This window comes from Haliaeetus leucocephalus, unplaced genomic scaffold, assembly GCF_000737465.1.
Source record: "Haliaeetus leucocephalus isolate CR32 unplaced genomic scaffold, Haliaeetus_leucocephalus-4.0 Scaffold773, whole genome shotgun sequence".
In the NCBI taxonomy this organism is placed as follows: Eukaryota; Metazoa; Chordata; class Aves; order Accipitriformes; family Accipitridae; genus Haliaeetus; species Haliaeetus leucocephalus.
The window spans coordinates 5467988-5484013 of NW_010973209.1; the positions used below are offsets into that span (position 1 = coordinate 5467988).

At 38.2% G+C, this 16026-nt stretch overlaps 1 protein-coding gene across 2 annotated transcripts in view; it reads right to left on the bottom strand.

Moving 5' to 3' along the window:
• Nucleotides 1-16026, bottom strand: part of CBL (Cbl proto-oncogene, E3 ubiquitin protein ligase) — a 54419-nt gene that overhangs the window by 25946 nt on the left and 12447 nt on the right. Inside the window, exons 1-2 of one of the 2 annotated variants that reach the window (XM_010581455.1) lie at nt 13087-13142; nt 11771-12018 (exon numbers count right to left, since the gene is read on the bottom strand). In XM_010581455.1, coding sequence (XP_010579757.1) covers nt 11771-11898 — 128 coding nt within the window. In that variant the 5' untranslated portion in view covers nt 11899-12018; nt 13087-13142. Of the gene's footprint in view, nt 1-11770; nt 12021-13086; nt 13143-16026 lie in introns of those variants that run through there. The other variant, XM_010581454.1, reaches the window with a different exon arrangement.

Below are 16026 nucleotides of genomic sequence, written 5' to 3' on the forward strand. Positions count from 1 at the left end.
CCCCCTCCGCTGTGGTTGTGCTACTTCCTTCCTGCTTCATGACTGGTTTTGCTCCACGCATCTTAGCGGAAGTCAAAAGGTCGAGCAGGCACTTCCATTTGCACCACAGTTCTTTGCTGCAGCCCCTCTGAGGGCCAGCCCCCATCTGGGTTTTCTGGTACTGTTGCCTCCCCCAGACCTATAGCAGATTTTTCTTTTCCAGTTTCCTGTTTGCTGGACAAAAGCATTTTTCCACCGTATAGGCTCAGTCTTGCAAAACCATTAATGGCAGAGGACGGTTTTAATCAGAGCTTTGCTTCTTTCAGCTATGTCAGCACGATTAATTAAATTAATTCATGTTACAAAGTCATACAGCACCTAATGCGCTTCATGACTAAAATGCCTTTCTCACCTCAAGGCAATGTTAATGTACTACCATTTCTAGTACTACCATTTCTGCCACTGCCAGCTAGGATTTTTTCATTTTCTTCCAGTATTTCTAAACTACTTCGCAGCTAACCAACTGACACAGTATAATTTTGTTCTGCACACGTAGCAAGGAGACCGCTCCACTGGATGATTTAGTCACAATGTTGTGCTCACATGCCATAATTTGACATGCACATACTGTCATGTCTGCAAAACTCATTCTGTTGAAAACATGCTACAAATACTGCTGTGCAGAGGAATTAAGAGCTGTAACACAAGACAACCAACTACAAAATGCTTCACATCTCTGAAGTTATTGTGCATATTTCTTATATACAACTGAATTTTCAAAGGGATTTTTGTATTTGCACTCCCACTGACTGTAGTTACACTTGGAACACTGGGTTTTCACAAAAAACATTCAGCCTCTCTAAGAATAGGCTTCATTTAACAAAGATTCTTCCCAGGAAGTTAACACAAACACAGCTACACCTCCACCTTGGCCCCAAAGCAAAATTAAGCTGAACACGACTCAAATGACTTCAACACACTTTTGAGAAAATGCTTTATTTCATAAAATCAGCACCAAACGGGCTAAAACTACATGTCAACAATGAAGATTCAAGAGGGCAAAAAGAATTCAAATCTGAGGACCTAAGTTACTGTAAAACCATCCTATTCAAAACTCAAGAGAAGGTGCTTTCTACATTGCAACTGGCTGTTTAAAGGGGCATGACCCAAAAATGCAGATCACAACAAGAAATACTATCTCAGTAAACTGGAGGAATGACTACAGAGTATTTTTTAAAAAGTATACCTATTTATTCTAATGGAAGATTAAGGGGAAAAAGCATTACAGAGGATGTGGGAGTGTCTGACACATTAGCACTAAACTCATTGACTGAAAGCTCCTAGAACAGATGACGCAGTTTCTAATTGCTTCTGTCCTCACAGAATTGCAGAATTAACTAACACGTTCACACAGGACAACGCAGCTGCACCACTTCCTTTCTACAGAAATTCTACATTTATTTGGTAAGAGAATTACAAATTGGTGGCTTGGAAATGAGACGATTGCTCAGTTAAACTGAGGGAAACACATTCTAATTGTTGTACTATTATTCATGCTACTGCTGAAAACTTGTATTTTTTTTAAGCAACTCACAGTCCAAAATGGCTTCCGTGGTGTCACAGTCTTATCTCTCCAGTGGCTCTCCATTTAAGTTTATGACATGCAGAGCTACAAGCACACTATAATTATTTCACTAGTTGAGCAATTAATGCTTGCTTTTCTGCAAATCACACTCAACAACCCTATTGATGGATAAAGCTTCCTTCAGGACTTTGACATTCTTCTGAATATGAGATCATATTAAATTTTCTGAGGAAAAGAAAAAAAAAAAGTGTTTTACCTCATTTTACAGGTGAGGCAGCTGAAGGACAGAAAGAAAAACTGCTGGAAGCTAGAATTACAGCTAGGGAATTTCTAATTCCTTATCACGTGCTCATTATTGCAGAATACTATCTACTAAGTACTGCTGCAGGAAATTATAACTAAGGAAATACTAGTTTCCTACCTTCTCACTTCTGGGGTTACTTTGGAATTACACACTTGCCTCCAGATGATGTTTAGGTGACAGGGTTAGCACCCGCTACAGGTAAATGCAAGCTCCAGTACTCAAGGAAAAAAAAAACCCCAAACCCACAGTTCTTGGTCCTGCAAACAGCCAAACATTCTTTTTTCCTGTAACTACTTTACATCTTACAATTTGATGTTTTGAAAATTTAAGAACTAAAAAAACCACCAAAACCCCAGCTCTCTTAACGAGTCTCCAACAAGTAAAACACACCTTTCAGCAACCACAAAGGTGTGAGGTTATCATATAACACATGCTTTTCAGATGTTACAAACTATGCAACAGATATGAGCAGTTAGACCCAATTTCAGCAGATAGGTGGCTGTGCCTTGTTCCAGAAAAAACTGTATCTTCTATCTTAATACCACACCAGCAAGAAGTTTTCTGCATGCTCTTCATGTTAACATAAAAGTCCAGCGAGTGCATACGAGCAGTAAGTGGAAATGCTTGAGGTGATCCCAAGATGTCTTTTATAACTCTGAGACAGCTTCAGAGTCCTCTACACACAGTAATCAGTTTTAAAAATAGAAACAGCGGAACTACTTTCAACAAAACTTGCAACACAGGAAGTGAATGAAATTCCATTTAACTATTACTGGCTCAACAGAAGTCACCTTACAAAGTCACACTCGGCCACTGCTCTGTAACATTTACAGTATTTCCACAGGACAACTAATATAGCAGACTAACAGCAAACCAAACTTTTTAGAATCAGCAAATTAATTTTGTACTATAGAATTTTAGAGCGTCAGCTAATGCTACATTGATTTTGTAGACTAGCTCATCCCGGCACCCTTTGGAAAAAAGGAAACAAACACATAACATGTTTATCACCTCTTGCTACCATGAGGTTCAGCTCCAAACACACTTTTCCATTTAAAGAACTACAGGCTTCACTGTTTCATTTTTTGTAGAGCTATAAAACCCCCTGGTTAATTCTGCAACTTCAAGACTTCACTTCTTAAAACAGCAAAATGGGAATGGGAACGCATAAACCACAGGACTAGATACTTCTGTCCATTCTCGGTCTGATCCCAGTTCCATTACATACTCTCAACAGCAGAATCAAATGCATGCAGGGTAGCACTACTTGTTGCCTTCTCCGTGGAAGAGCTGATCTGCATCAGTGGATGCCGTGGGCACCAGCATGCCTGGCTAAGGATGTCAGCTCATGCATAGAACACACATCTAACTGCATCTGGAAGCTAAACTGCCACGTATGTAAAACACTGCGCCTAAGCTAGCCCCCACAAAGCCAACTCAAAATTGACTGCAATCACTACATTAGACTCTTACCCTGTCTAATATCTGCAACAAATCTGTGTACAACAGTTGCGACTGCTGTGAAGCTTCCCCTCTATTCCCTCCCTCCCCTTTTTTTACCAAATAATTATGTCTACGGCCAAAAATGCAATAGTTAACTAGTGAAAGGCATTCTCTGCATGCAGTATTTATCTCAATTTTAAATTTTTTTAATGGTACCAGTTGTAGCTTTAAAGAAGCAAGAAATTATATAGGCCAAATCCTTTATCAGTGCTTTAGATATTACAGGACAGAAACATTATACAAAACATACGTGTTTCCTTACAGTCTTCTGAATCCTGGCACTTTTCAACTAACATATATATATATATATTTAAATACCTTCAGTTCTGCAAGCAAAGCATGCCAATCAGTTTAAAGTGTCATGCAAAATATACTGCAGGCCACAAATGACCAGAAAACTTCAGCAAACTCAGTATTGTTATGCAAATGGATGCAACTGATCTGAAGCAGAAAGGACAACAGTTCAGTGTGCTGACTGGAAGCACCAACCTACTGACCTTTAAAGGATCTGGACTTATTATTCTAGGCACAAATGCTAGTGTTATATTTTTAACAAGCTAGATTTCTTTTAATGTTAAGAGGCTAAAAATCCACTTATTTTTCTGCATTTAAATATTATAGAAAGCACTTTAAAGAGAATAATTAATTTGATACAATTAATGGTCTTTAAAGAGCTCAACATACAGGATATACAAGATAAAGGATAATCTCTCACCTAGGTAACATATTAATTCTTTTACCAGATTCAAGGGACTACACAGCAAAACTTACTACTCAGAACAACACTACTCATTAAACTTATATTTGGGCTCTCTGGACTGGATTCAAAATTTATATTTCAGGGGCTACTTGCTACAGTTAAAGGGAAAAACAAAGCACAAAAGCCCTGTTTCCAAATCAAGGAAGACTCCATATTTCACACTCGATCTTCAGCTACCCCAAACTATCTCGGACATCATGACGCCACTGGGGGATTCCTTGGCAGAAGGGTCTGTCAGCTGTATCGCTTCATTCCCAACTCGCATCCTGTCAAAATACTAAACGCAAGATATTTTGCAACATACATACTCCAGTACAACATACAACTCCAGCATATGTTTGCTTTTCAAGCTTCAGACTCTGGGATTGCAGCTAATGGCAGTATTTGCCCAGCTCACAGCTGATCTGATGAGTAGCTTGGCAACAGATCTCCCTTTTTCCCCTCGCACCATACTCACCATGACCAACTTATCCTCCACAGTAATTTTTCAGTCCTTTCTACAGGTGGGTAGCAGTCAGCAAGTTACATTACCTGAGCCAGCTGTGGATGGCACATAACTGAGTGCCACCTGATTAATCTTCCAGAGATGGAAACAGGGCAAAGCCAGCAAGTTCACAAACACCACAGAAGGTATTGCTTCAAACTGTTGTGAAGCAGCTGGCCTAATTTTGTTCAGTACCTTCTAGCAAAATGAGGTTTTGTTCAACGTCATCTTATAGTTCAGAAAAGCTTTCACACACCAAAACACTATCTGTTTTCTGGCTGCAAGGGCTGTGACTGCAGACTTCTTCAAATCAACAGAAATCCAAAACATGACATCTTGGCTCTTAATACACAAGCCAAGCACCCAAGAAACATGATATCATTGCCAAGTAGCAGTAACACATTTTTGCCAGCAGAGAAATCTATCCACATTTCAAATGATAATTACTACAAACTAAATAATACACACTTCCATCCACAACATCAAGTCCACAGTTAGTCTTCCATAAAACTCTACAGTTTTATAGGCTCTGAGAGCAAGGAAGAATAAAAATCTTACTTCTTTATTATGTAATAATTTGAAAGCTTACATTTGTAAGCCATTACATATGTAAACCATAAATTGGTTTTCAAGACAGTGGTCCAATTTTCGATGGAAAGAAAACTAAAATAAATGCAATCTTATGCCAATTACGCTAAGTGTTACTTAAGTTCCACAACTACCACCTAAACTAGAAATTTAAAGCCAAATGGGAAAAAAAAAAATTCACATTCCTCTCTCCAACAACATTTAAATGATAATGAATTTCTTCTTGGGTAATAAGCAGTTAGTTAGTGTTCATATGCTGCAGACTGGCAAGGAAACCTTTCTTGTGGGCAGCTTTGGAGCTTGTTCTTTTCTTTAAGATGTTCTAATTTAAATGCAGATGTAGACTTCACACTAGTGGGTTTTGTTAAAAAAAAAAGAAGTCTTAGCTGGATTAGAAGGAAGTGTCAGAAAGAGGACTCACACATACCATGCACCATTTGAGTTCCACATTTTATACTACTATTTCTTTTTCACTGGACAGGAGTGTGTGCAAGCACTCTAAAATATGAGATTAGAGCATTAACCCCTCCCCCCAGAGGGCTTTTCTGGTTCATGGCTTAGCACAAGTGTTTTCCAACATTTTCCTCTTTAAAATCCAGCTTCCCCACCCCCAAGTCATTCTTCATGCATTTCCTTCCCCTTCAGAGATATGCATGGTCATTTCCAGTAGACATTAAATATTGGTAGCTTTTTCCTGTGTAAATTAATAAGTCTTCACTTTGGAGCAAGAGAAGAATATGAAATCCTGCTGAGCCAGCATCCCATAAGGCTATTGTCAGAAAGACAACAGTTAAATAGGGACTAGCTTCCCAAACCTTTTTTGCAACTCCATGTTATATGGTGAGGGTTTATGATATTCCCTGCCTAACTACGTTTTCTCTACAGATATGTTAGTTTTGTTAACCAGGTTTGTTAACAGTTTGTTTTCAAAAGTATGCAAGCTGAACTAGTAAAATAACTTGTGCTATCTCTTAAACATCCAGTCCACATCCTGAGTAATTACTTCTCCTCAGCCTTTCACCTAACCCCCACCCTCCAGCTTACATAACTGCATTCTAGTGTGGAAACATTTGCAGTGGTCTGATTTTATTTCATAAATAAATTTTCTGTATTTTCCCTCATAAGACTGTTTTAACATAAACAGTAAATTTGATTCATTGGTGAAAAATGGACTCTTCAGCCTAATTAATCCTTTCCCAAGTAACAGACAATTCCTATCCCTGTCTACTGATCAGAAAGCTATTTTTCTGTCCTGCCATATGAAGTATAATCTATTTACACAACTGCAAAGAAGCTGTTGCAATAAGTAATTTATGTAGTGAGGAAAGCCGACAAATGACAGCTCCTCTATGCAAGTAAAAGCTTTCTGCAATAGAGACAAAAAAATATTCCAACATAACCACGGAGCCTCTAAATTAAACTGTAATCAAGAGTTTAGGCAAGTTCAGCATGTTCAGAACAGTTGCGGCATTAGCATTAATGGCACTATCAATCAATTGAACCATCACATTACAGGAAAAAAGTATGTATGTTTAACCAGTTTTTGTTATCACTAGTGAAAAATTAAACTCAAGAAATTCACCATATTTACAGGGTCAGAGAAGTCACGTATTTACCACTATAAGCAGCAGAGCAAGCCGCTCAGTGCTCAACAGGTGTACATTTCTCCGTTGCATATAGACTTGCTAAGTACCCTCTACAGAATTTCTTTTACTGCACTGTTTCAGCTATATAGGCTGCAAACTTCACCTCTGAGTGTTTTGTTTTGTTTTTAAAACTTCAAGTGACAAGCCTTAAAATACCTTTTGCAGTAGAAAGCACTGTGGATCTATAAAGAATAGGAACCAACAGCTTTGGAAATATGTATAGCCTCAAGAATATGTGCTAATTACTGCAGCACAGCTAACCAATTATTGAATGACTTACCTTTACCTTACTGCAAGCATATGACAAAATATCCAGAATTATTAACTCTTGAAATACTATTTGATTCCAACAGCAAAGCCTGCAGATGTTACCATTTTATTTTACCAATCCCCAAATATATACTTTGTTTTTAGAGGTCAACCTACCTGTTAGCATGGACAACCCAAATAAGCTCCTAAGCTGTCAAAACTCAGAGGAGCAATATAGTATCTCCACTAAAAAACCCACACCTACTCAGAAGTCACCACTTGAATCCAATCTATTTGTTAAATCTCAGTCTTTAAACAGTAACTAGAAGTTACTGCATGTACTTACTAGTCAGGAAGTGCATACATAGCTTTAAAAGCACCCTCAACAGCATTAATTTTTAAACAGATATGGAAGTGAGCTAAAGCAGAATTTAAATAGCATCTTTAAAGCTCTCCTAATAAAATGAGTTCTCTTCACAAAAATCGCAGTATGAGTTTATGCAAGAGTAACAATTTCATCTGAACGACTATATATCAAACCCACAGGGTTACAGAGACAAAACGGTCGTTACAGTCCTAAGAAAAGAAAGGAAGCCATTGAGCGCTCATAGCATTGGATGTCATGCTAACTGTGGCGTTAGCCACAACAGGAGGATGCTTTCAGCATGCTGACGGTTAAGGTATGACACAGGAGAGCTGCATTCACTTTTAACAGCTCTATGACTGCAACTAGTTTAAAACTGAAGGAACAAACACTCACCCACATCCGTAAGCAGCGAGTGTTCACACAAGCCCTTTCTAATCCTGTTCCCAGCACCTCTGTTCCTCTACTGTAGTTTGAAAGTTGGAGAATACATCACAGCATGTGTTCTCTCCACAAACACACCTTTAAATGTTCAATATGCAACTGCAATCTTATTTTGTACTACTGGATTTTAAACTGCCTGCCTTACAGCAAACACCAAATAGCATCCATATTATACTCCCACACAGTCTACTCTAACACATACACTACGAAACCACTCAATGCTAAATGACACACATCTTGTAGCTATTATGAACTCTCAAAGCAGCACAAGCAGCTACAAGACATGGTGCTCTCCGCAGCTGTGCTCCAATTCTGCCTTAGTCCACCTTGGATGAAAACACTGGAGAATCTCTAAAATGTTTGAGAGGAAATACACAAAGAGCAATTTAGAAATAATAAAAATAGAAGGTTGATACTCAAGTGATCAAGACAATTCTGATCCTACAATCTAAGAGAGACTTCAGTCATTTCTGATTATTGGTTTGTTTGCTAGTAGCAAACACCTGCACAGCTTGCACGCTAGTTATGCAAATGTCAAAATAGTGCATTTGCTCTACATCAAGAGACATTTGGGGCGAGGAAAATAAGAGCATACACAACAGGAAACAAAATGAATGCTAAATCTGGAAGACAGGAAGAAAGAAACTTCAAGGACAACAGGGGAAAAAAAGTCAGAAAAAGTCAAGACAAAACGATTATTCAGTACACCAGATTAGATTTTTAAAGGCATGTTTTCAAAAAAACTGCAGACTAACATTAGCCACAAACTTGCATGATATCAAGAGCAAACCAGATTTTTTTATATACACATATACACACACACTGCCATGAGTACATTTCCAGTGAATACCAGATTCAGTTTATATTTGTTTGTTTTGCAGGCTGCTGACAGTCTTTTAGAAAGCTTCTCCCACACTTTAGATATTTGAATTCATTAATTCTTACAAAAAGAAAAAATTAATATTTTTCTTCAACTCCTAACAAGGTGATAAAATTTCTTAAGTTTATTCACCTTAAATTATTACACAAATTTTAAATCTAAAAGTGCATTTATAGCAAAAAATTCATTTAATTAAATTTCAGATGAAACAAATAGCACTTAAAGTGATCAGGTTCCAAAAGCTCACACAACCACAAAGTCTGATGCTGGAAGTACAGCATTTAATAGAATCCCTAGCTGAACCAAAACTGCCATTCTTTGTGCAGGTATCTCTTCAACCGGTATACGAATCATATGCACTGACTACTCTAACCTCTTTCTTTTCTGTGACAAATTAGAGAATTGAGAAAGTTATCATGCTCATTACCAGCACCAGGAAAAGGGTGTCTTGATATTTCCCCTTCAAAACAGTAACTGCTGCTTCCTGGGCTGAGTGAAAAGCAAAGGAAGATAATGAGACTAGCTGGGATGTGATTTTGCTTTTATGCTTATGTTTACAAGTCTCACCACAGTTGCTTCCTTCGTAAGCTGTTTATTCATAAATGGTACAACTAGCCATTCCCCAAAGACTCCCATCACTGCTGTGAGAAAGCAAGCCCCTACTGGAATCCTGTTTCTGAAGTTCACATCTATTGATTTGGATTTCCCCCGCCCCCTTTTGTCAATTAGTTTGACTACAAACTGACTAGGATGATTAACTCTCTGGAATTATTTTCCTTCACTTCTCTGAAAAAACAAGGGACTGGAGGTGAGATGTTGGACTTATGATTGACATAGCTATCATTTACTCATCAGATGTTCCATATTCATGATAGACAGATCACAATACACGCACAGTTAACCAGAACAAACATCACAGATAAATTCTAAAGGGTTTTATATACCCTTTTAGCCTACTTCTGGAGGCAAAAGTGTTCTAGAAAATAATATTGACTGTATTACATGGGAGAAACACACAAAACCATTTTCAAGATAAATGCTACTTAAAGTATTTTAAGAGCAACCTGCTGCACTGCAAAAATCTTGAACGATAGTCCATGTTGTTAATATCTCAAAGGATGGTACAAGAAAATGACCAGTTCCAGCAGAAGATGCAGAGATTATTTTTAATCAGTTTAATCAATTTATTCACAGTAAAAAGTGATTTTCATACTGTGGCTCATTTTGATCTGAGTGAAGGCTAAAAAAAAAAAATAATGCAATTTTCCATTAAGTATCGCCTCATCTGCAAAACATACCGGGCTAATGAACTCTTTTCTCCCCATACTGGTTACATCCATTACTTTCTATAACACTTTCTGAGAATTCCAGCTAGCAGCATCTCCCAAAACCCACTTCTCACCTGCAACAAGCCAATTCTGCCTATAGTAACCGCATTCTCCCAAGGTGGGCTGGTGGGGAGAGAGGGCACTGATATAATATTACATCTATCTTTTGCGTTCGCACATTTTATTGAACCCAATTCCTGAAGGCTTCATACAGATAACTAAACTTTTAAAAGAAGCAAGTGTACCACATGAAGATGACATATTTACACTCCCCAAACCCTGTCTCAAATGAACCCTAAGAGTAAGTCTTATCATCTCACAAAGAAACGATGCTAAACAACAATCCAGAAAGAAACTTCCATTTCTTAATTCATTCTTCAACACTGTTGGTGAAAAAAAAAACCAAAACAAAACAAAACAGGAGCATTAACAATGCCTTCTGGAGCCACTATCATAGTCTTTTGTTGGAGTTCAATATTACAGAATATGATATATAGAGTTCAATATTATACCAGAAACATGTGCCAGCACCTCTGCACACCTCCTGCCCCCTGCCAAGTAATTCAAGCAAGTAGCTGCCAGGGCGTTAACCACATATTCTCCCCAGAGCAATTACGTTCAGCCACTGGGTGGTTTTTGCTTTTTTTCCACTGGTTGGGTTTGGGGGTTTTTTTTGGTTTTTTGGGGTGTTTGTTTTTTGTTTTTAAATTCAGCACCTACTCCAAAATCCTGAAATGAGTTTAAAGTTACAAATGTATGCTTTGTATATCTCTGTCCGTTAGACCTGCTGCCAACAGTTAGACAAATACTTATGATTAACCTTTTTCAGAGCTTTATTCTACTCTTAAATCACCTTGGCTCTCCTTTCCTTAAAGCTGGATGAAGGAAAGAAGCACCTTTTCAGGTACAGTACAGTGCTCATCAAATTCATGCTATTTTGTTCCAAAATGCCTTATATTCAGATACAATTGCAGTTTCTACCTCCACCTATCCTTTTTTGTAAGTGCTGTTCACCTTGAAGATGTCCCTTGATCTCAGCTATGCCTTCTGAACAAAATGAAAGGAGAGTTTACAAGTGTGGCACCCTGATCTACCTTAAATATGAAGTTTCCAATGTATGAAAGTTATGGGGTTTTAGTAATATGTTTTATTCCCACAAAATATGTTTTACTCCCCACCCCGAAATACTGGACAGCTGCTGTTTCCAGAAAAAGGAAAAGTTCTGTAAAGCCTAAAGATTAATAACAAGTTTTAGTCTGGATAACTCTTTTGCTATGTAACATTAAATATTCTACTGTTTCCTAAAATTGCCAGAAACGTCATTCTGAACCTTATCATCCTCTCTCACAAGGCATTCTCTATGTGAGAATGCAAAGGACTGCAAAACCTTTTCACTGCAGACTTTATTGTTTCTATTAACCTATCATACCTAAACTACACAACAACTAAGTCTATACAGGCTCTGAACACTTACTGTGCTCTCAGATTTCAATATACCCAAATATAGTTTACTTAAAACTCTACACTTAGACTTAAATCTCTTCAAAGTCTGTTTTCACATACAGACAACATATCAACCAACAGACATTTGTTCAAGCTCTTGTTCACTAAAGCAAACTTACATCATAAATATTTGAAAACATTTCTCCCCATTACCTAGGCTGAGAGTTCTCCTCATACATCCGCTCTTTCCCTTCCTTGAAAAGGCTGATTGTCTGCTTGGTTTTCTTCATCAGGTTCTCCATGAACACGCGGAAATACTCGTTTTCTCCTAGGGTCTCCATCTTCCCCTCATAGCGTGATAGAATGGTTCGTAGATGCTGGTAGGTATCGGGTAGCAGATCTAGGATATAGGGTGGGCTGTTCTTCAATGCCAGTTTTGGGTTCTGACACAAACGCACCACCTATGTTAACGAAGAAAATGCCATTTTGAAAACTTAAAAATAGCAAGTAGTGATCAGTTACTTAAACACAACTCAGTGTTACTTACAAACGCAATACACTGAAACGTTCACTGTCAACAAACCACATTTGTTGCTCAAGTACAGATAGGGAGCCCAGCCACCATAAAAGAATCGAGTTCATGAAATGAAGTGCATATGAACTGACAAAACTGCCAACATACATAGGTTTATATTTCACCCCAAGTGCATTTTCAAAAACAAAATTCAAGAAAACTCAATATGGAGTTTGTAAATGGCAAGGATGTAACTTACCACATACATTGTCTAGTACTTCCTGCCACATTTCAGACTCTGAACGTGCCCACAGGCAGAACTTTACCTGTCTAGCTACCCTCATTTGGGCTGCAGAAGTGACTTTTTATACCAACCCATATATTCAGGACAAATATGCCCACAGAGGAAGTTCCACTGCTACAGATATCACCAATGCCAGTAAGTGTTCCCAGGCTGAAAGTCTTTTGAGGGCAACAGTGCTAGAAGAACCTCCTTTTCTTCCTCCTTCAATACGCAGAAGGACTAAGAGAACAATAGTTTTTATGGATAATGATGACCATCAAGAAAGAATGAATGCAAAGGAACTTTTCTATGCAAGAATGAGAAATAAGCTGTAGCATAATAGATATGGTAAAAGAAGGCTGGGTAAAAGTTTAGCTCATAAGAACTTGTGTCCCCAGTTATACATCAACTTTGCTTCTTATTAGATGAATCTCATAGCACAACTAGATTCTTCACAGTAATTTCCATGGGTTTGCTTTTTTTGTTTTAATAACAACACATCCATAGTGATACTAGTAATTAAAGGGTGGTTAGAGGACCTCAATCTGTCTTCCGCTTGGCATACAACTAAACATCTAATTTTTCTTCCTTCCAAGCCACATGTTCTCTATTTATATTTTTAGCAGCAAGATCACATATTCTCAAAGTTAAGAACTTTAATCTATCAACCCAAATTTTTGCCATCTACAGTGATTATGTTGGATCATCAATAAAATATTTTTAGGCACTTACTTTTGCATTATGTAGTTAAGGCACAAGTAAGTAGAATATTCCTGTTCAGAACTCACAAGCAATAGAACCATTATACCTGTACACAAACAAATCAGGATGCAAGCTGAACTTAATATAGGTCTTTAACATACAGGAATGTAAAGCTTACATGCCAAAAGCTCATGATAAGAAGTTTATGTGATAGGGGAGGATAAAGGAAGCCACTTCACCATCCACCATAGCCAAAAATTTTCCGTTATCTAGACTGAGAGAATGATAGGGAGAGATAATGGCAAAGCAGCAATCTGAAAAATTAGTGCTGCATTTTCAGTTATAAAAAGGGCTGAAAATCTAGAGTTGCAAGGCCAGTTTCAGATGAAGTTTACAAGCTAAGAACCAGCAGCTGGTATAGTCTTACTGCTGTCTTGCTGGCTAACAGCTTCCATTTTCTGCAATTTACATCAAACTTGAGAGGAAGGCCAGTACAAAATGTAGATACAGTTTCCTAAAGTTCTTCACTACAATGAGTGTTATCTGACTGCTTAATACCAAGCACATGAATGAGGTCTGAACTAAGGACGCTGCCAGGTATAACAGTATTACAGGTTCAAACAATGTAGCGCTGCAGAATGAAAAGCTTAAGGGAAGTGGATAAGAAAAGGTAAAAGAACAATCTAACATCTTTTTGCAGTACATCATTTCCAAAAAATCTTGTGAAACCTTCAAGAGGAATTGACTAGTTCCCTACAATGCTTACTTAAATACCTACTTCCCTTAAACACTTAAATGCTGATGGTAAGCAAAGGAATTTATTCTGAAACAACACTTTAGCTTTGAACTTTGCCATTCAGGGTATATGCAAAAAGCAACCTTGTTGAGTTAAGTGGCATCTCCAATTATATCTGACTTACAGCAGTGCCCCTAACAAGAGTTGATGGAGAAGGACTCAATTTCAGTGAAGAGAAAGGCACCCACAGTATATCAAAACTCAAACAGAAAAATCTGACTGCCATTAAAAGAATTACATACCTAAAAAAGCCTCTGCAAGAATACATAGAAAAAAACTACCAAAATTTTCCCTCCATTTTGAAGATGCTTCCAAGTATTAGGAGGTCTAGATGAGGAGATGGATGGTCAGACAACTGACTTATCCAATTGATTCTGATGCCTCAACTGTTGCTTCCTTGGAGCCTGTGAACATTGTACAATGAACCATATCAACAAAATGAGTCAACGCATTTGTCCCTGTGTAAAACTAGTTTCACTATGCAGCATGAATAGGTTCTAAATAAGCTCCTCAGACATATCTAAACCATGCTATGGATAGCAAAATCTTTTCAACAGAAATTGTTTATTACACAGTGGGTTTAAAACCTTAATAAGAACACAGTCAGCTCTTATGAGGAAGCCACATTAAGCAAGCATACAAGTCAGAGTATGCACTTCTCTGTCATCTGTAATAGAAAACAGTTTGGCTGTTACCCCTTGAAAATATCCACCTATAGAAGAAGCAGGCCTACTATGTTTCAGTAATGTAACAAACTTCAACATCAATTAGAAAACTTTCCCCACAGCAGAAGCAAGTTCTGCAAACCACTCATTCTCATAACCTCTATAAAATGTTTCCCAAGAAGTGACTTGCAAAGATACCTCAAATAGTTAACAGAAAGGCCAAAACTGCTGTGATTTTATTATCAAATAAGCTTCTCTATCTACCAAGTAGACAAAAGTTAGCTAAGATAAGCATTTAAACAAAACTACATAACTAGGAACTGCTGCCTCTTGAGCAAACTTGGTCGTTTTATAACACAGCATCAACAAAACCAGTTGCATTTTGCTTGTTTCTCTACGTGTGCACTTGCAGCATCGTGACAACATCAAAAGGAATGTTCCCAGCCCTGGGAACAGCCGCCCCTCAGCAAGCTACCCTGCCTTCCACAGCAACCAGCAACATGGAAGTAAATTGAGCAAAAAGCAGCAAATATTTTCGATTAGGTGTGATGGCAACAAACACAAGCAATCCATGTTTTTAAACTACCATCCAAACTCATCCAAGTTTGCCTGGCTTATGCTTTGTTCTCTCAGGAATAAGCCTTTTACAGAGACATTTTTGGGTTTTTAAAAATACCAATAAAGCATTTCAAGCTTAGCACAAAGATTCTAAGAAGCTGGCCTGTGAAGAACCCTAAAATTGACTTCACTGATTTTAATTTTCCAATCTCAAGAGAAAATAATCAAAAGACAGTTTCCCCTCTCAGTTTTGAAGAAAGAATGTGTTATCTACTCATTCGAAGAAAAAAAACCTAGGCCTGAAACTGAGTCTTTCCCCTCAAGATTCTGCAGCTTGCCTTGACTGATCTCTCGATTTAACATATTTCTCTTCAGTACTACTTCATTAGAGTTGCACAAATAAAGGAACTGGGTGTAGGAAAGCAGTAACACTACGTATAGAGTGCTGTCACAGGCACAACATATAGATAACCCGAGAAACAGAGTAAGAACCGTGAGGTTTTTTTAAATACTGCAGTCAGGTTATGTAGTTGGATTAGGTACATGTTAGAAGCAAGGAAGAAAGATTCAGGAAAAACGAGATACCTAAGCAAATGCACTCATTTGACAATACACAGTATTTGTTAGGAAGGGCAGAGTGCTACTTAGCAGAGGACACAAACCTATACAAATTGTGGCCCCTCAAGGCAGACTCACCAGCTGTGACACTAGCAGGCTGTGTCCTCCAACACACTCTGAATCCCCCTCTCTCAGCTTCCAGTCTACCTGCCCCGTCGTCCTCTTGGTTCATTACTTTCCCCATTTTGCTCATCCCCAGCCCTACCCACAAAAAAAACTAGCGCTAGCCTGTTTGCTGCAGGCATTGATAAGACACTCCCCGGCAGAAAGTCCCCAGCACAGACACTACCTACCTGCTTGCCTCAGATGGGGGGGGGGGGGGGGGGCGTGCGG